We start from the raw sequence: 21,015 nt of genomic DNA on the forward strand, positions 1-21,015 counted from the left end.
TGTAATTTTTGTAAGCTTCTTGTCTCTGTGAGGAACATTTTGTCAAACATAGAGACATAAATCAGTGACCACATAAACTGTAAATTGAGGCTTGAACTCACAAGGATATAAGAAGATGCTTTTGCTTTTGAATCTGGGTGTCAGGAGCTCCTTGCATTACTGCTATGTTATGGGTTTCAATAAGACTACTTGGGAGCTGAAGTAAGATCCCACTGTAATAATCTGTATGCTGTTGGAGTGATTGGGGCTGCTGTGTGTTCATCACAGTGAGGGTCCTGATCGGCCCTGGCATTGGGAGGTGCCCACATAAATCCCTGCACCATGCTGAAAGATGTGTTGGGCTTTCAGTAAAGAGTCTACTGGTTTTGTGTTCCTGCTATGATAAAAATCCCATTGAGAATTGTTTTCTTTCTCCTCTGACATGATTTTTTTTTAACTTTTAAGAAATATTGCATTAGCCTCTTCCTTCCTCTCCACCCCTTCAAATGGAGAGTGAAAAGCACTTCCAGAACTTCATGGAAGAATGGCTGATTCAGCTAGTAAATGCAAATGTTTCCAAATAACCTATCCTGCAAGTTCCCTTTTTAGTAAAAAAAAGAGTTAAAATTCAAAATGGTGATCAAAAAAAATCCAATTTGACCATCTTGAAGTGTGGGTTTTGTTTTTTATGTCCCCCATGGCATACTTGCTATTCTAAAGCATTTGTGTATTTCATCTTGGCTATATTTGCTTGGGACTACAGTTGCTACTGAGGAATCCTGTAAATTAATGAACCTCAGTCCTATAACAAAACTTGTTGGCATTTATGCACTGTCAGTGTAGCCTAATGGATTTTTGCGGAATTAGCTTTATTTAAAAAGAAAAGGAAACAAATCAGTTGTTTTTTCCTGTTACTTTCTTAAAGATAATGTGAAATCTTTTATTTGACTTACACTTTGTTGCATTTAAAAGTTTATTAATTGAAACTTTATTTAACATTTTGATGTACAGGGAACATTTTATGTTTTCCTGTTATGCTTATAATATTCAGGATAACTGAAGAACATGGAGTTTGAAAAATAGGGTTATTCATAGTGGTTATTCCCCAATTCCAAGACATGTTCAAGTCCCACTAGTTTCTATTTGCCTTTCAATAGTAGTTTTAGGTACTGATTTTCTAAGCAATTAAGTTTGTTAACTCACCCCCCAAATTTCACCTTCTTGCTGTGGTTCGTTTTCTCTCTGGCACTGCACATCAGACACACTGTGACACAACACAGGAGTGCAGAGGACAGTGTGTTCTGCTCTGGGGTTGTGGGGAGAGGCGAGAACTTCAGCCTTTGATTGTCACCAGGAAATGGTGCTGAGTCTTCTTTGCAAACTCTTCATGGAATGCTTGAAATTGGAATGTGACTTTTTAATTCTAAACCCTCCACCTCCAGCTTCCTAAAGAGAAATCCTCTCCCATGCAATTCTGAAAGTGGGGGAAGCACCAGGCCCTTCCTGCAAAATGCTGGAAACTTTGTAGCTGATATTAAAGATGTTTTAAGGCTGTAGTATGAAAACACTAAAAATAAAACCGAGTCTGACAAGAACTGGTACTACTCAGTGTTGCTGTTTGGGGTACTGTGTATGTATGTGCTGCATTTTTCCATCCACAAAATCTGCACCGAGGTTGCTTTTGCCCCTCCTTTGGTGCGGAATGAAAGGCAGGAAGACCGTGAACTACCCCCCCGCGTCCTCCCAAGAGTTTTTTGGGGGCCAGCGGCAGCTGTCGGTGTGCGGACAGGGGCACGCTGGCGCGGATCTGCCCGCAGCTCTCCGTGTGCCCGAGCCGCAGCCCGGCGCGCTGGCAGCGGCGGGGCCGGAGCGAGCGCTCGGCCCGGGGAGCGCGGCTGTTGCCCCGTGGGGCGCGGGGCCGCTGCGCGCCGGCAGCGGCTGTGCCGGGACAGGAGCGGCCGGGCCCGGGCCCCGCTCCGCGCCTCGGCCCGGCCCGGGGGCAGCGCGGGGGTGCCGGGGGAGCGGCCGGGGCGCCGCCGCCCCCCGTGCTGCGCGCGGCCCGCGTGCCGCCGGCTCTCCCGGCCCAGCCCCGCCTCGCCGCGCTCGCCAGGAGGGGCGGGGGCTGTGGAGCGACGGCGGCAGCAGCGAGCAGGCAGGCGCGGAGCTGCCCTTCCATAGGAGCCGCCATTAGCGCTGGGACCCGCTGACAGGGTCTCGGCGGCGGCGGCCGGCGCGGCGCGGGGAGCAGATCAGCCGGGGTGGGTCCCCGTTTGATGGATCCCCGGATAGCCTGGTTCCAGCCAGAGCAGCTCGGCCCCTCGAACCGCCTGTGGATGCAGATCTGGGAGACCACGCAGGGGGTCCGCAACCTCTACTTCCAGCAGCAGCAGCAGCAGGAGCAGCAGCAGCAACAGCAGCAGCAGCAGCAGCAGCAGCAGAGCGCCCCCGCCGCGGCCGGCCCGGCCTCCCCGCCCGGCATGTACCGCGCCCCCCGCGCCGACCCCCCGCCCGACTTCCTGCCGCTCGAGAGCGCCAACAACCCGCACAGCCGCGGGCACCGCCAGGCCTCGCCGCCCCCGGGGGCCGCCGCTTGGGCCCGGCCCGCGCGGGGGGCGCCGCCCGCCGCCGCCGCTGCCGCCAGCAACAAGAGGAAGCGCGACAACAAGGCCAGCACCTTCGGGCTCAACTACAGCCTGCTGCTGGGCCGCGCCCCCGCCCCGGCCGACGAGCCGGCCGCCCGCGCCCAGCCCGGCCTGGCCGAGCCGCTCTACACCGGCACCCCCTGGAAGAAGAGGAACTACAGCCAGGGAGTCGTGGGGTGAGCGTCCGCGGGGCGGGTGAGGGGGGCACCGGGCCCGGCCGCTCTCGGCCTCCCGAGAAAGAGGAGGAGGAGGAGGCGGGGGCCGAGGTCCTTCCCCGCCCCGGGGCCGCACGCCGGGGCCGGGCAGCGGCCGCCGAGGGGCCGCTGGGCCGCGGCACCTGGGGCGCGGCGCGGGCCCGGCGGGTGGCGCAGGGAGCCGGGCCGCGTCCGCGGGGTCGGGCAGGGGCGGTGGGTGCCGGGCTAGCGCTGCCCGGCCGGGCTGACAGCTACGCCCCGCCGGGGCTCGAGCGGCCTGTGCAGGGCAGCCCGAGCGTCCCGCCCGCCGGGGCGGCGGCTCCGCGGGGCCGGGGCCGCACGCGTGCGGCGGCGGTGCCCGTGTGCATGCTGATGGGGCGGGCACGCCTATCCGCAGGGACCGGAGCCCCGCCGGCCCTCCGCTGTCACCGCCCGTGCACGTGTTACACGCTGCCCGCCGGTGCCGCCGGGCTCCTCGGACTGTCAGCGCCGCTTCGCGCTGTGCTCGCTGCTGTCGCGCCGGGGCTGCCCTCGCTGCTCACGCACGTGCGGCGGGGCCGGGCAGGCACAGGGCTGGCACAGGGACAGGGGCTGGGACAGCCACAGGGACAGGCGCAGGGGCCGGGACAGGCACACGGCCGGCACGCCTGCCCTCCTGCCCTCCGCAGCGCTGTCAAGCTCGCCTCGAACGCTTTGTGCTGCCTGCGGAACAAATGCGTGGTAGGAACTAGAACTTAAAAAAACAATAATCATCTGCTGGTGTCAAAAGAAAGCGCACAGACTAGGTGATTTCCCGGGGAGTGTGTTTTCTGAGACCTGACAAAGAAGGTCTGCATACAGGCAGGCACCTGCTCTCAGAAATAACTTCCATGCGTGTACAGTGTGCAGTGGATTTTAGTGTGGGGTTATTAATGGTTGTCATGGATCCCTGACTATGGAATGCATATGCTGATGGAAATATTTTGTCATTAGTGTTTTTGTGTTAGCTTAGGTCTCATCAGTTGGCATTGCACGAGCCCATGGAGATGGACAGGCAATCACCTATTTTCTGTTTACCTGAGCCCTCCCCTTTTTTAGAACACAGTGATGGCTTTTGATATGGGTGATGCCCTGGATAAAGGCCATTTGGTAACAACTGTGTTTTTTTCTTTTTTTTAAAGTTCACGCTTTTCAAAACATAACCTTTGCCTTGAACCCTCCATGGTCTAGATGACGGAGGTGTATGGTAAGAGCTGAAGGCCTGGCAGAGCTCAGTTTAGAAATCAGTAGTGATTTAGTTGCATGAGTTGTGTGCTCAGCTTGTACCTAAGGGTCCTTCAGCCCCCTCACGCAGGAAAGTAACAACCTCTTTGCCTTCCACAATTGCTGTTCTGTCAGATTTGCCAAAATGACTATTCAAATTCGCTGGTTGTTTTGGAAGACAAGTTCTTACCACCTCTGGCTCCCTGTTTCCTTGCCAGCTCCTATGTTACCTCTACTGCTGGCGTTATAATAATTCATAAAATGGCACGGCAGAAGTATGCTTTTTAAAGTGTTTTAGTCATCATACCTTGGAACTTTCTGCAACTTTCTTCACTCAACTAAGTACTGAATTTTTGTAGGTTAGTTTTTGGACTCTGGTTGTATTCTGCCTTGTAACTTATTTACTTGGAGGCTGAGGAACATTTTTAGAAGTGCATTGCTCTCTATTTTAAATTAGTAAATTTTTTTCTGTATTGAGGATACAGAGTGGAAAAGGGTAAGTTTCAACAAGAGAGTAATAGTAATAATAATGGGGTGAAAAAAGATTGAGCTTCAACAAGAGGTTAATAACAATAATAACATCAACTTTGCCAAAGTATTCAAAGTGTTACTAGAGTTAAAATTTGGTGGAATCAGTTTCAAACTCCAAGTGGTAGGCCCTTGTGGAGTATTTTTTAGCAGCATCAAGACATACTCAGATATCTTAGTCTGCATGTGTATTGACTGTCTAGTTTATGACATAAATTTACATGATACTGAGCTTCTATTTTAGCTGTTTCCTTTATTCAAAGCAGAGCAAAGGTAGAATGTCTCTCAAGTACACCCCTACATTGCTTTTCCTAAATTATGGAAATTTCCTTTTTAAAAAGCTATAAAAAGTTTTAGAGGCTGTTGGCTAGCAATCTTGAATGAAAAATTGTGGAAATAATTTCTAAAAGGAGCTGAAGCTTCCTCAGAAAGCCTGGACAATGCCTAGGTGCTGTGGAGGTTGCAGTGTGACCTGCTGGCAAGGCTGGGTGAAGCCTCCTGTGCCTGTGGTGTGACCTGAGGTGCTGCTCTGTCCCCACTGCAAGCTTCTCGTCATCACCTGTCTGTTCTAAGGTCTGTCTGCTTCCTGAGATGCTGGGCAGTAAGGATGGATAGAGAGGTTTGTAACCTAGCAAATACCGTTGTTGCTAAAATAAATATTTTAAATGCATTGTTTCCAATGCAAACCTCCAAAATTGCATTCAGTAATTCTAGAAGTTACTGGGGAAAAAAGATACAAGCATTGCTATTATATCATTACCTGTGTGTTATAGGGTATCTTTTTCTTCCCTAATTGTTACTATGCAAATTGTGAAAATGTAGTAACTGCTCTCAGTGCTTTTCCCTGTATACCGTACTGTAATTTTGTTAAGTTGATCACTTTAAACTTTTGATTCTTTGGAATACAACGGAGTTGTGGAACAGTCCCTCTTTCAGAAAGATGAGACCAGATTTGCTGGCAAACACAGTTGAAAGCTGACATGTGGCATTCATATTTCCATGGATGACACTTGTGTGGATGGCTGTGCAAAACGAGCTCTGAATATGCAATTCTATTGATCAACTGTCTGGAAAACCAGTCCAATAATTTTTAGCAAGTTGAACAGATTATGTAAACACATAACAGCGTGTAACTAGCTGTCTAAAGATTTAGGTGAGGTACATATGTTGAAATTTTGGTTAAAAGCTAAGTAGCTGTTCAGTCAAATCTTGTGGTTTTTTTCCGCTAAGTTATTATTATTATTATTAAGAAATATACTCTCTTAGTTAATGCTATGTGCACATATGAGAAGAGATAATAAAATAATTTAAAAATAACCCACAGTGGTGTTGGGTTTGGTTTCAAGATAGATTATTTACAAAGTATGCACAGTATTTCGTAACATTTTCCTGTGCTGAAATACATTCAACACCAGGGAGTTTTTGCTCCCTTGGAGTTAATGATGCTGTTGTGTACCTTGTATTCTGGCCTGTCTTTAATATTTTTCCTTAGTCTGAGTTCTCAGACTTGCAGTTCTATTAATAATGCAGGTGTTTGCATGACAGGTACTCTACTTTGTTGTAGCACTCTTAACATGGTGGTAAATCAATTCTGTAGTGCTGCCTGCGAGTTGCCTTGCACCAGTCAGTGTCAGCTTCCATGTCTTCTATCCTCCAGGGATTGCCATCAGACAGCAGTTCTGAAAAGAACAGATAATGCAGAATATGAATGAAAGGTTTCACAACATGAGAATGATGTTACTGTTGACTTAATACATATCTTTAAGGAGTTAAATTTCGTTTACCTTGGCAGGGTAGTTAGTAGCAAAACTCAAGGGTGTAGGAGGATGTGTGGGTTGGGGGTTTTGGACAGCGTTCTGTGTGTGTGTCTCAAGGGCAGCAGTAAATAATGTTAGTAGTGTCACAATTAGAAAGGAAGAAAAAGTATTTGGGATACTGAAATAGCTATTTTACAGCTTTCACCGTGTTTAGATTGAGCCTGGCTAAAATGTGACAAAAGAACTGCTGAAACGAGAAGCCTTAAGTGCAACAAAACCCAAAAATAAAGACTTGCACTTAAGTTTGGCCTATTTATTGTAGGTTTCTGTGGTTCTTTTGCCAAAGGAAAGAGCCCAGTGCTACACAGTTCCCAGGAAGGAGATGTGGATTTGGGACTCTGTAGGGAGCTGTTTTCATAGTAATCTGCAGCTGAAGGCAAGAACCCTGTTAATGTGTGGGTTTAAGGAGGTAAATTTGTGGTGTATACTGCTGAGAAGAAACATGGATTAGATAGAAGTCTGCATTTTGAAATACTGAATGCATGTTTTGAAGTACTGATGGAAACTTGGCCAAGAAAGGGAGAGAATCCTGTGACCCCCACAGGAGGGGGTTGCACACAGACATGCACACAATCCCATGCTGCTGAACTGGTTGGCACAGACTTGAGCAGACTTCTGCTTATTTAATATAAGGGTTCCCAGCAGGTTGCCCAGGATTACAGAGAGTACCATGAAATAAAACCATAACTACTTGAGGGAAGAAAATAGCTTAAAGCTGTAAGTCTTTGCTATAGAAATTCCATTATGAGTTTTTCATGTGAAGTTTGTCAGCTTCTCAGGTCTTTTAGTCTCATTTTTGAAAGAAGCAAAGTGCATTAAGGCAGACACAAACCCATTGTCCCAGGTGTGAGCTGACCAGAGGACATGGAGGGACATTAAGGCTGCTGTCTGCCTGTGATAACTTACCCTGCATGTCCCTAGCTCTGTCTGCTCAGGCCCTTGCGTGGTATCAGCCATGGGAGCATGATTTCCATGTGGGCTGGAGCACAGACAGAAAGAGCTGAGTGTAGTGTGAGCAGAGCAAGCCTGTGAACCTCCAGCAAAATGTAAAACCAGCTGGAATGCCTGACTTAGGGAAAGCTGATAAAATCCCTATAATTTGTGTTGGTTTTCATTATATACTCTGAAGTGCTTAACTCAAATGCAGACTTGTTGCCTGATTTACTGTTACATTACTTGACACAAAAGCTTAATGTAGGTGAAACAAACACCTTTGTGCACAGACTTCTGATGGAACAACAAGATGTGTGCATGACTTTATGCATCCTCTGTTAGAGTAGTTGCATGTGTTTTGGATTTGGTGAATTCAGGCACATTAAAACATAGGCTGCAGGTGAACTCGCTGCATACATCATGTGTAAAAAAGGAGTTATTTGGAAGAATCCATAGGCACAAATCTGCTTGCTTCCTGAGAAAGCCTTCTAGAGCAGTGCTCTGTGCTCGCTTGTGGCTGTGTATGCCGGCTGGGAGGTGCAAGTGCAGGGATGTGACTGGAGTGCAGATCCTTTCCTTGCTCCCATCTGATGAGATCCACTGTCACTCTGTCTCGTCCTGAGTCATGCCACAGCACCGTGCTGGCAGTACCCTTGTGACAGCTTGTGCAGCTCTTGGAGGCAGTCAGCTGGGTTTTATGGAAGTGAAACCGGATATTTCCCCACAGCCTCCTGTAGTAAGAAATTACTTCTTTTGGAAGGGCTGGGAGAGAGAAACAGGTTTTCTAGGGATGAAGATGCAAACTAAAGGCAGTTTGATGAAATCTTTTGAGAGGTATATGGTGAATATTATATTACAGTATTACTTGAGGTTGCAGTATTTTGGAATAGGGCCGACATTTCAGCATGTTTTGTTTAAACAGTTTGAGGAGGGCTTCAGAGGCTGCTGATTTCTGCATGTGCAAGGAAACAGCATGTGGATGTATTCTTGTGAACTGTTCTGTTTTCTCCAATTCATATCTTCTGTTTGGGTCTTGGATACCTATTTACCTTGGAGTGGCTATATAAGGAACAGAAGTTTGGCAGACTTTTTTTGGTAGATGGAGATGTCTATATTAAGTAATAGGAAGAGTGTGTCATTCCCTCTTGTGTGCTTGCTGATTCCCTAGAGCTGCAGTGTGTTTTACACAGCAGTATGCATTGAAGAAGGAGGATCTGTTCACCCTGGATCTTTATTAGTGTTATATTAAACTATGTTGAGGTTGTAGCTCTTGTTTTTTAATTGTCAAACTGTTAGCTTAAGGTCAGTTTTAGGAAGCCTGGTATCATATTGTCAGTACTAGGAAACAGAGATAGATGGAGACCTGTATCATGAGAGGATATTATTACTTTTTTCTCCTCTACAATTTTTTTTTCAGTTATCTCCATATTATACTTTGCTCCTTGGCCCTTTCTAATAATTTATTTAAAATTAGAATGTAAAGTCTGTTTTTCACTTTGGGAATTTACTTTGGAAAATTTAAATGTGATTTTCAGGAGTTGTGTGCATAACTTTACTATTAAAATGATAGAATAGGCAATAATAGGAATACTTAATATTTCTTTTTTGTTGATCTCATCATGTGGGCATTCTGAACACATCTTTCAATATGCTGTACATGCTCCCAAAATCATGCCTATGCCAAAATTTCAGAGGTGACTGTTGCTTCAAAGCTTTTTGTTTATGTTGTATGTGATGTAAAACAGTGGTTTCTATGCTCTCCTTGCTGGATGTTGGAACTGGCAGCAGGAGCCAGCTTAGGTGTTGTGTTGAGGGAGGGAATTGGGCTGGTAGTGATAGAGCAACACAACCAGTGGAAATCGTGCATAATACATATTATAAGCAAGTGTAAGCTATTGCTGTTCTTAGTGGGCAGTTGGATGTTCATTAACTATTTAAACACGCTAGAAATTATTAAATTATGAGTGTTTCTCTTTTTGAATTATCTTTTTGGATGAGCTGCCAAAGAGTGCTCAAAATGTCATGAGTATTTGAGTATTACTTTCTGTGCCTTTGCCTAGAAATGGGGGCTAAGGGAAAGGTTTCTATAAGCAAGAAAACGAGAGGAAAGCTGTTGAACTCAATATGAGCTTCAGGTGTTTTTCCTAGGCTGCAAATAGCTATAGCAGGAGCAATTTGAACTTTAATCATTTTGTAACTTTAAGCAATAGATAACCCAGCAGGATTTTTTTTTCTGGCAATACTATGAACTTAGGATATCAAAACAAGAGACAGACATGAATCAAGGGAGCAGAACTCTTGTTTATAGGTTTGTACTAAACTCACTCCTACAGATCACTAGAGTTGGTATAAATCTTCCCAGGAACTTTGTATTGGTGATACTGTGTGTTGTATCACAGTCATGCAGTCAAGGTATCAGTATTGCTGCGTTCAGTACAGGTCTTCTGATACTGCCTGTCCCTGATGCTTGTCTTCCTGACCCTTAAAGCTGTGTCACAAAATCTGTGCAAGACTGTGCCACCCTGATCGTGTCCCTTGGGGCTGCCAGGCTTTCAGGGTGGGTCACAGGTGGGAGGGCAGCTCTAGCCAGCAGCTCAGAGTGAGGGTGAACTGGCTGCCTGAGGCTGGGAATGTCTTATGCTGGGATGCAGCATCTGTTAATTTTCTTCCTCCCATGATGACAGTTAAGATTATTTGGCAGCCCTTATTCCAGATCAGCCTCTCTGACGGTCTCATAACATCCTCCATGGTATGATGTCCATATCTGAATTGTTCAAAAGCGATGTTCTGTGAAAGAGGCACAGTCTTGCTACAATTGCTTGAGAAGGCTTTATGGTATGGTATTCTGCATCACCATACTCTGTTGTGTGCATTGTGCAATTTTTTGTTTTACATTGGATTTTTTAGGATTTTTACTGGACAGCAATGGCAGCAGAGGCATAAAATTAAAGTCGGTGTTTGTGCACCTCCACTCTTCTGTCTTGTCAGTGTAGTCTCTTAGGGGAGAAGTAGCCAACATTATATTGAAGATATATGTTAAGATGGTGTGGAGGAAATAGTATTGTGATCCTACAAGTAATGTAATATATAATATATAATAGAATATAATAAGGGATAAATTCAAACATTAAAATCCTCTAGAAACTTCTGAATCAGGGAAATGAGGGTAGTATTCTATGATAAGTGAGAGGTGTATAGATGAGTAGCAACATTGGCTCATCACCTTCACTCAGTGTAGATTGACTTTCGGTTACATTTAAGGACACCCATTGAAAGTATCACGTGATTTCTTACAATTACTTGGTTTATGGATGTAGTAACACCTGAAATAACTTGCATTAACCTGTCACAAATATTAAGTATAGATAAGCTCTTCTTTACCTGTCCTGTAAAGTACAGCGTGCAGGAATATTGTGCTGTAGTTTGAGTGATGACTAAGGTGTTGATCTTTCTGTTATGAGTCAGTGTGTATAGTCTGAAGACAGGGAGTCCTTAATCAAAGCTTGTTGACCCTGCCTGACCTCTTGATGCTGTGTTTAAGCTAGACTGAGGAAGTGCGATAACTTACTTTCTTAAGCTTTCTTAATTCTCACTGTTAATTTTAGAGCTGTTCGCTTCCTATGTTACTTCAGGAACAGCTATATTTTCCTGTGTGCTACAAAAAGCAAGTGGTTTTTGTTCTGGTTTTGAGGGTTTTTTTTTTGTTTCAAAGGGGTTGTTATAAAAAGTATACTCCTTTCTATGCATTTGCATTCCTCCCCCTTATCCCTCAGTAAGATTTTGGCTTTAATCTAAAGCATGCATATCATTTCTGGAAGTGGTGTGAAGGACTCGTGCCTTGCATCTAGCTTTATCTCTTATGTATTCAGAGGCACTCCTGGTTGGCAAGCTTTCCACAGCTGCCAGTTAAAGTATTGAGTTAAACATAGTGTGGTGAAGGAACTGTCTTGATCTGAATAATGGTAGTGATTGCAGATCAGTCTTAGGTTACAGTACTGAGTCAGGCTGAAAAAGTTAGGTCCTAAGGCTAATTTTATTTAATTTTTGCTTTGTTCTGTAACACTCTCCAGTTGTGTGATTCAACTCATGTGTTTGAGGGTCTTCTATATACTCAGGTTGTGCTTCAGACTCAGTATCTTATGCCCATTCATCCATGGGGAATGACTGCTATAGTAGTCATACTTGGCAGGTACGCACATGAGAAAATTTTCATGTCGATATTTGCCTTGAAGAACTAGTTTAATAAGGTAAGCAGCTTCTTTACATATACCTCTGTTTCCAACATCAGGTGGAAGAGAACTTTGCCTCCACAAGCTGTTAGATTTCTTATGGGATAGTTTTTGAGGTGAGGCAGAAAGGACAGTACAGTCCTTTGTAATTGCATTGTACATAATTTGTGTTGTTTATTTGATCTAACCAGTGAAGCTGCAGTTATTACAACCTGGACAAATGTGACAGGGCACATAGAGTTGGTAAAAGATAAAGTTTCAATGGCAGTAAGTAACAGTGTCAGCTCCTGTCATAGAAGTACCTAGGAGTAAAGAAGAGAATAACTGTATTAACAAACTTCCTCCCTTGTTTTTTGTGCCGCGCGTGGTATTTGCCTGTAGGCAGCAAGTCACTGAACATTTTATGCTGGAATAGTTCACTTCAGCCTTTGCTCCTCTGAAGGAAACCTGCTTCAGGCATGCTGAAACGTGCTTTTTCAGTTGCTGTTGATTCTGCACTTTGTGAGCTCACAGCGACCCTCTTATGCCTGTCTTTCAACTGGTCACTGCTGCATCTTCTAACTTTTTGGGTACACAGGACACTTTTATGTGTCTTCAAATTATTTTTAGAGACTGGTTCCAGCAAGTGAGTTGGATGAATCTTGAGGGTGTTTCTCAGAGCTCTGCATAGCCTCTCACTCTGCATTTACTACTTCTGTTGGAAGACTGTGGACACGTGTTAATGCACATGTGGATGGTGTGAGCAGGTGTGCCATGCCAGGGGTGCCCCAACCTGGTGTGAGTTCCAGTAATCACCTTTGTGATGCTGGGTCTGAGTCAGACCATTGAAAGTCCCCTTTTTCCATCCTGTGCTGATTCTTCTGTCTTCACATCCAGAAATTGAGGTAGCTGTGTGGAGTCTTTACTAAGTCATCTTTCCATGTGGATTGGTCTTTTAACATTTTGGACTCATGGGAAATATTTCAGTGCAATATTTTCTAATATTTTCTTCTCATTTTTGTATCAGTAGTTTTCTGACAGATATACTAGCTGAAGCTTCAGGGAAATAAAGAAGGTAAGCCTCCGTGATTTGATCCACAGAGTTAGTCAGAGACCAACTTCTCCAGGTACTTGGAAGGATGAGATCTGTCACCTACATTAGAGGAAGAAGCATTTTTTGCAATTCATAACATGGAAGCTCTTACGCGTGCATTTTTATCACTAGATTGATAGAGGGGACCACAGCAAACAGTTTTTTGTGATCTGCTTAGACAGATCCTTTTTTGATTGTTATTTTTTGTAGCTTTCTATCCTGGGGTGATAAGCAGAGCAAATGGAGCTGTTGACTCCAAAATACTTCGCAGTGTTACTGCTCTCTGGTGTTCCTGGTACCTGTGCGTCCTGCCTTGTAAGTAACAGTATCTGAGGACAAGAGAACAGATCGGAGTATGAACTAATGGTTTCTAATATGCAGCTTTAAGGGAACATAATACTACATCATGAGTTCCAAAATGAATACTGTGTTGTTTAATCTGAACATAGTTCACTGTAAAGATAACAATTCATCAGAGTAAAAAGTTACCTGAAAGGTTCTTAATACCTTTACCATAGGAGGTGTGATTGTTCCTCCTTCTTCAAAGTGCACCCACTGCAGTTGATTTTAAGCACTTGGAAGTGAGAAGGGGAACTACATTTTCGTTTTGCATTGGTATGACAGCAGTGCATCTAAACTTGTATTAGTACTGTAGCAGTGTCACCAAAGTAACAAGTAATAAACGGGTGATAAACTTGTTTCAAAACAGGTGACTTGGTAATGGAGAGATCACTCTCCATTTTGCTCAGGGAATAGGAATTTAACTTACAAACTCAGCCTTGTGATTTGAATTGTAATTGCTAGCTTCAGATATTTTTGTAAGAAGTTTTGAATACTTTTGGTATAGGAAATGTTGCAAAGTAACTTGGGGCTCAGTTTTGTATTCCTTGAATGTTCCAAAATGCTGTTCAAAAATCCCTCCTCTAAAAAAAACAAACAAACAAAAAAACCCAGTGTCCAAAAGACTGTAAATATAGGAAGATACTGGAAAGGCTTGGGATTCTGCATTGACTTTCCAGATGGCATTCTGACGCTTCAGATTTAATTTGAAAATGTTCTTATCTTGGAGCTGAAAAGTTATTAATGCACTGCAACTGTGCCTACTTATTTGACTTAATATTTGATATTAAATTATTTTCAGTTTCATCCCATGTTCCTGAAGAAGTGCTCAGAGTCTTATTCTGTTCTTGGTTGCCCTGCCTACTGAGCAGTTCCAAAGCAGGTTTGCTGCACAGATGGATGTGCAGAGGGTTTCTGGAGTGAGCACAGTGCTCAGGGTGTGTAACTGTTCTGTGTGGCCAAGTGTGAAACCCGGACCTCAGACTGCCTTTTGTCTTGGCTCTGAGCTGAGCAGGGTAAGCCTGGTAGTGTCCCTTCCTTCTTGGGGTCAGGTGTGGGCTTGTTTGGAGTGGACATTTGAAAATGTAAATCTACTCTGATGGAAAGAGACAGCAGTTAATAATTACATTGCTCTCCATTCTTTCATTTAACTAATCTTACAAGTCAAATATTTTATCAAGTCATAAACAAGACTATTTGCCAGGCAGAACCCACTGTGTGTGTGGAAGTAGAGTTTTCTCCACACTGTTCTGTGTGACAAAACCCTGTGCAAGGATTGCCAAGCTTCCTGTTGGGTGACCTGCTGCTGTGCACATGGTGGCAAAGGTCTGCCAGGTGCTGCAGGTTTTTGCTCCCATCAGAGTTTCCAGGTGGAGGTTTTTTCCCAAGCCCGTTATCCACCGGGAGTGCTCATCAGTCTGCTGGGAGTGTGTTAGCATCGCCTCTGCCCAGATAGCATGTGGTGCTAGTTATCAGAAGGTCACAGATTGTTTGTTTATGGGATAATATTTACTGCACTCACAAAATAGGAGCAATATGCTAGAGCTCTATAAAGATCTGTGCTGCCTGGCTTTATGGAGACAGACAGAAAGGCAGATTACCTGAGCTGCTGTTTCCTTCTGGTTTGGTTTAAAAGTAACACCACTGGTGTGATTTGCAGAAGTGATGTAATAGACCTTTATTTGTTTTAAAACTCCCTGCTCATACCTGTTGTGCTGGTTCAGAGGGGGTCAGAACTATTCACATCTTACTGTAATTTAGTAGCTGTAGCTTTTGTTAAAGCTCTAATAGAGACCCAAATGTTGATGTTTTGCTGGGAAAGTTTAGCTAATATTAATTGAACTACTGTTGATACTGATTGTTAATTTTATTTGTTAAACTATTGTTTTAAAGCAAATTTATAAACTGTAGTCTGGTCTTTTTGAGTGCCCTTTTAAGCCAAGGGAATTGGCAGGCCGAGGACTTACTAATTCCTCACTGTTGGAAAAAGATACCTTCATCTTCTCTGTGGTTTTAAATGTTTGGAAATTTCCCTGAAGCTGTAATTTCAGAACATACAAAGTGCATGTTAATAGTTGCACTTTAAGGCTTTGAAAGTATGTATCTCTGTATTTTAAATGATGAGATTGCAAACTGCATAGTCTGTATGTGCAACTGTTCCAGCAGACGAACACTGTTTTGCAAGTGAGCTAAAGAAAAGCTGTGGCTGTCTTTTGTAGGAGATGTTAGAATTACTGGTGTGTTTCAAGATAATTAGCTACTACTAGTGTTGAACTCTTTGTCATTTTGAAAAAAACCAGCTTCTTCCAATTGCTGCTCTTCCCTCTCTTTTTTTCTGCACAAAACCTTTTTCTCCTGCTTCATCATTTTGTTTTGTAAGTACTTTTTCTTTCAGATAGTTGAGATAGCAGTTTCTCTTCTTTTTTTTCTTTTTTTTTTTCACTCCTCTGTTAGCAAAATGCATCTTCCATCACCTGAGGGAAGAGAAGCAAGACTCACAGCACTTGCTTACAGGAGGGATGATATGTAGATGCTTTCCAGGGAAGAAATAGAAGGTTATTCCCACACATGCAATGATTCAGCCAGATTGTTTTTATGTACAGTGTGATTAAAAAAAAAAAAAAAGAAAGCCAGTGGGAAGTAAGGGTATTTCTCAAAACAGTCTTTCCAGTTGGCATTTGATGTTTTGCTGGAAATGCTGCAAAAATAAAGAGGAAGACTGAGCATGCATATGGCATGGGTTTAAAAGCCAGTGGATTAGTTGCCGAGTTACACTTCAAATCACTTACTGGTAGGACTAATTCAGGCATCTGATTTATAATTAAAGTTCAGTAGGATTTTTCTCACTCTTGAAATGCAAATTTCTGTAGGAAAAATTCTAGTACATCCAAGCGTATTTTAGGAAGGCAAAGCGCACAATGAAATTTGTAAACAGACTAAAGATGCTCACTTTACCTTGGTAGGAAAAGAGTCTGTGCATTACTTCTTGACTAAAGAATATGCTTGAGAATTTTAGTTAGAAGTAACTCAAATCAATTTAAAGAAACGAGCACTCATGCTGATTGAAACAAAGGGTCTATAAAAAAACCCAAAAAACTGGAAAGATAGCGATACCAGTTTAAATAATTAAAAAGAGCTGTCCACATTTCTTCTTTGGCCAATGTTTTAATGTCTCTGCTACACTATGCTGTTATTACAAAGCTGTGCTATTTTAATGCCTTTTATGATGTTAAACCTGTAAATTAATGTACAATACAGAACATAAGTGAGAAAAACAACACAAATTTGAGGGATCTGGGGGCAGTGGGTGTTGACTGGGAGGAAGAAATAGGCTTTCCAGTATTTTTCACAGGATAGAAAGTGTAGGTTTTGTAGTGTACATTTAGTGGTTTTGGTTTTTTTTTTCTCCACATCTTTTGAAGAAACATGCATAATCAGTCCACCCTAATTGGTAGAAGTGAACAAACTATCTCCATGTTTTCAAAACTCAGTATCAACATGATCAGATTAATCCCAAAAGACTTTTGTCCTGAGAACAAGATCAGGGTTCCCTAATCATATGCATATTTGTGGAAATTTTGCTCTTCCTTGGTCGTAAAAGGCAATTCTGTGAATTTCTCAGCAGACAGCAAATATTAGAAAGGGTAAGCTGATTTTTTGGGTGTAGCAGTGCCCTTTGAAGGAGTTCTGCTTGCATCTTTTCACCCTTTGCCATCTGGGGAAGCTCAGGGGGTGAGGGCTCCTCCTTGGGCTCCCCACAGCTCTGAGAAAAAGTGACTCTGTACCTGAACTGATTAAAGTGGTGGGATTTAGCTTGGCTAACTTTGCCCTGGATGGATTAGGGTGGTTTGTGTAATCCTATTATAACAGACCCTGTGTCTGGAAGCCACGCAGTCTTAACAAGCACCTGGGCTATAATGGACAGGGACAGATATAAATCTCATTTGCCTACCTGTCTGCACAGGGAAATTCTCTATTTGCACCTTAAAAAACTGTTTATACAGTGGACATCCTGATTTTTAGTGATGTTTAGCAGTCATATGGCAGTGTAATACCTGTTTTTTCCGCATGTCTGTTTTTAGGTAAACTGTGAAAAGACGGTCTGTGAAGCTGTAATTAAAATGGGTGAACTGAAGAAAAAAAATGTGCTGTCAAAAACCCAGCTCCTTAAACTTTCCTGGTTTTGTCAAGTTGCTATTATGGACATGTTTTGAGATGTTTGATTTTAAAGCTCCCTTAGGGCATGTGTGTCTCAAAATATGGTTACTGTATGTATGTGACCTATAATATATTGATATGGTTCAGTAACTAGTGGTATGAAAAATTATGGTCAAAGTCTCTGAGGCTTTTGAAAATTGTTTCCTTTATTATGCATAATTTTATTTTCTTATGAAGACTGATGTGTCAGTCACCATGAAACTTAAGTGCCTATTAAATCACCTGCAAATGCAGTTAAGTGGTTTTTTTTCAGTAGCTTAAGCCAGCAAATATTAAAAGGATTTGTCTGCTATGGAGGCCCAGGTGTAGGGAAAGGACCTCAGCAGATGCTTCATATTTACATTTCCCATTAGGACTCTTAATGTTTGGTTTTGCCTGAGTTTGTAGGTGGGAAAATAATTTATGATCTTTACAGTGTCTGCTGTTGTTCCTACTTCATTATTCTACACATGTAGATGGTAATAGTAATCTAGAAAATATTTTATTAAGCTGTGGAATATCGGTATTAAAATTGAAGGTTAATTTAGGAAGGTGTTGAATTCCCCAATACAATTGTTAGGGGGAGAGTGAGGACTGGGCTCTCTGTGTCTTTAGTACAATTGTTGTTCAAAACAATTTCAGAGCCAAGCAGGTCATGAATGGTAGGGGTAAACGATTTGTTTAGTTCATGGAACTAAGGAAATTTTGGCAGAATTTATCAGTTTTCTTCGTAAAATACCTTTGGAGGCTTCAAACTGAAGTTATTGTCTCTCCTGTGCAAGGCTGGCTTTCCTTTTGGGAGTGAAGGGATGGCTGCAGTTTGGACTCTTAAGTACTGATGCTTTCAGTGGCTAAAATTCTACGGTATTTCTCCTTGTTTCCTTCGTTTTTGTTTTTTTTTTAGTCCACAGGAGACCTCAAATGATAGGGGCAATTAAATACTGTCTTTTAGGAATTATTTCTCCAAAGGAAACTCAGATACAAAGGGTTCATTTAGTGCTGCAGGACTATGTTGCAAATATACCTTAAACTCTTAAAGTTTAAAGCATACAGTTTGGGAGGATGAAAGTTACCTGTGTGTTCATTGCTTGCTTCAGCCCAACATCCACACAGAGTTTCTAAATAATTTAGATTTTCGTAATTCTGCAAATGAAACTTCCTTCAGAAATTTTGCCAGAACCAAACTGTAGTGCATGAGCACGAGATCATTTTTTAGTGTATAGTTGATAAGCACTGTTTCAAATTATCTTCAGTGGTGTTGCAAATAGCCTTTTGTGTGCAAAGGAGTATATAAGCCCAGAGCAGACAAGCTCTTTGGGATGGATGAGCAGAATTTTGAACAGTTGGAGCAGAAGCCATGGGTAACGCCCTGATGAGAGAAATTGGAACATGCATGCCTGTGTAATTTCTTCTGTGCAATGAAGAATGAAGAAGAGCCAGAGGAGAGCGGAAGTGTAGCAGAATTCTAGAGTGACCAAAGCAGGAATTTTTTCAATTGAAACCAATTATTCTGGTTAGCATAATATGGCATGTTGACACACAAAGCAAACACTTAACTGCTGTGCTGTGATTAAGCAAAATGGGTCAGGATGATCTTGACCTTGCTGGCTGCTCTGCTTTAGGCAGGACCGGGCTCTGCTTTACCAGAACTGGGCTCTACTTTAGCAGGACTGGGCTTTGCTTTAGCACAGCTGGGCTGTGCTTTACCAGAACTGGGCTCTACTTTAGCAGAACTGGGCTTTGCTTTAGCACAGCTGGGCTGTGCTTTACCAGAACTGGGCTCTACTTTAGCAGGACTGGGCTTTGCTTTAGCACAGCTGGGCTGTACTTTACCGGAACTGGGCTCTACTTTAGCAGGACTGGGCTTTGCTTTAGCACAGCTGGGCTGTACTTTACCAGAACTGGGCTCTACTTTAGCAGGACTGGGCTCTGCTGCTCAGCTGCTCAGGACAGTGAAGGCTGAGGGAATGGTCCCACCAGGCAGCTACTGGTGTGGCTGTAGGGCCCTGGGCACTGGTTCAGTCAGGCTGCCTTTCTTCAGGCTGCCAAAATCTGTGAGGACAGTGAGCTGCTCATTTATTCTGCATCTGGATCTGAGTGCAGGGAAGTGACACTTGTAGTATCTCCAGTTGTGTTTCATAGTGTGATGTCCCTCCCAGTGCCAGTCTTGGTTCCAGTTCTGGACTTGCAGCAGGAGAGAGTTATGCTGGTTTAGGTGTCAGGGAGCTGAAGTGCGCACATCAAGTGTACGTGCTTGGCCACGTTATCTGTGTGCTCTGCATATCAAACAGAAATTGCATTTTGTTCATATGTGATTATTTTTTAATTGATTGCCGGACATGCAGCAAGATTCATACTCCAGAACAACATCTTATGTAAAAGAGCTTGAGATTCCCGAGTTGTACATTTAGAGCCCACAAGTTGTGCTGCAAAATGAAGTAAGTTGTGATCAAACTAAGAAAGTAATGTAATACACTGTGTTCCATGGTACTTGCACCTCACAAAAGCTGTGACTTTTCACCTAAAAGACTCGAGTCTCAGAGTCTTGTGTTCCTTTGGGGCTATTCAGTGATATTACCATAGGAAGTCATTCTTGTGATTACAACTTTTGCAGCCACAGTTTATTTTTTAATGATGCATCACTATCCCTCTCAGGTGAACATGAAATTAAATTGAGTGGCTTCTCTATAATTCTGATGGAATCAGCTTACCAAACTTGAAAACAGGTGTGATGCAGGTAGAACTTTGCTTTAAAACCTGTTTAGAGAAAGCGTAAGAGAACTTTTTATTTTGCTTTTCTACTTGTATGAAGATTTCCTGCAGTACAGAACAAAGACCCACTTGTTTACTCCTATTTGCTGTAACAAAAATGGCAAGCTAATGCTCTTATGCATGGCAGAGAATTCTCTCCATGCATCTTAAGTATATTTTGGGTATGCTTAGTATGGCTATAAAGCCAAATGAAATATCTTTCAATAGTGAAATCAGGTTTATTACAGTGTAATTTCCTTTTATAAACAAGTCTCCTTTTAAGAACTTTTATCTGAAATTAATGATGAATGTAATGGTATTAAATAATAAAATACTGTTATGATGCCAAAAAGAACATCTCAGTCTCTTTGATCTTCATTTTGGCTAAATATAGAAAATTTCACTAGAGACTTTTGTAAACAGACTCCATTAATCCTAACAAATTGTTTTGAATAATAGTGACTATAATAGATGTTGATTAAGACAGTGAATAACCTTGAGTTTTAATTTTCAATACACCATGAATTAACTCCACAGTAATTGGAGTCACGCCTCTAAGTCATGTTCTACTGCTCTGAAATCCACGTGTGCCTGTGTCTGTTTGTCTTCGCTTTAATTAATCATTCCTGTATTTTTTGGCAGCAGCCTGTTTTTGGGCAGGGAAATAGGGATCCAGGTGTAGTCTTGAGCCCCTGTAGTTTCTGCCTGCCTTCTGCACACCATGGCTCTGTGCAGCACAGGAGGTCCTGGCAGCAGGCAGTCTTGCAGCAGATGAAGCACAGATATGTCTGTACTATTTCCAACTGGAGTGCCGATAAGAACTCTCTCTAGTAAAGTCTTAAAGCTGTTCTTCTATCATTGAAAGAGCTCAGATTTCATTTTTTTCTACATGTGCAGTGTTTACTATCATTCTGTGCATGTGTAATGTAAATTTGTGTGTTTGCAGGTAGCTTAATTTTTTGTTTTGTCACAAAGCTTTTCATGACTACCTAAGAATCAAAAGGATCCCATTTGAAGAAATGCAGACATCTGCTATTTATGTTTAGAAAAAGAAATACATCTGGCTCTGACAACACATCATTATTTTATGTG

General features: G+C 42.9%; 1 protein-coding gene across 1 annotated transcript in view; it reads left to right on the forward strand.

The window, feature by feature from the left end:
* The first annotated feature begins 2,120 nt into the window (after window positions 1-2,120).
* TENT4B (terminal nucleotidyltransferase 4B) overlaps window positions 2,121-21,015 on the forward strand; it is a 38,868-nt gene continuing 19,973 nt past the window's right edge. The window contains exon 1 of the mRNA XM_033069934.2: window positions 2,121-2,797. Coding sequence (XP_032925825.1) covers window positions 2,253-2,797 — 545 coding nt within the window. The 5' untranslated portion in view covers window positions 2,121-2,252. The remainder of the gene's footprint in view (window positions 2,798-21,015) is intronic.

This window comes from Catharus ustulatus, chromosome 11 (genome assembly GCF_009819885.2).
Source record: "Catharus ustulatus isolate bCatUst1 chromosome 11, bCatUst1.pri.v2, whole genome shotgun sequence".
Lineage (NCBI taxonomy): Eukaryota > Metazoa > Chordata > Aves > Passeriformes > Turdidae > Catharus > Catharus ustulatus.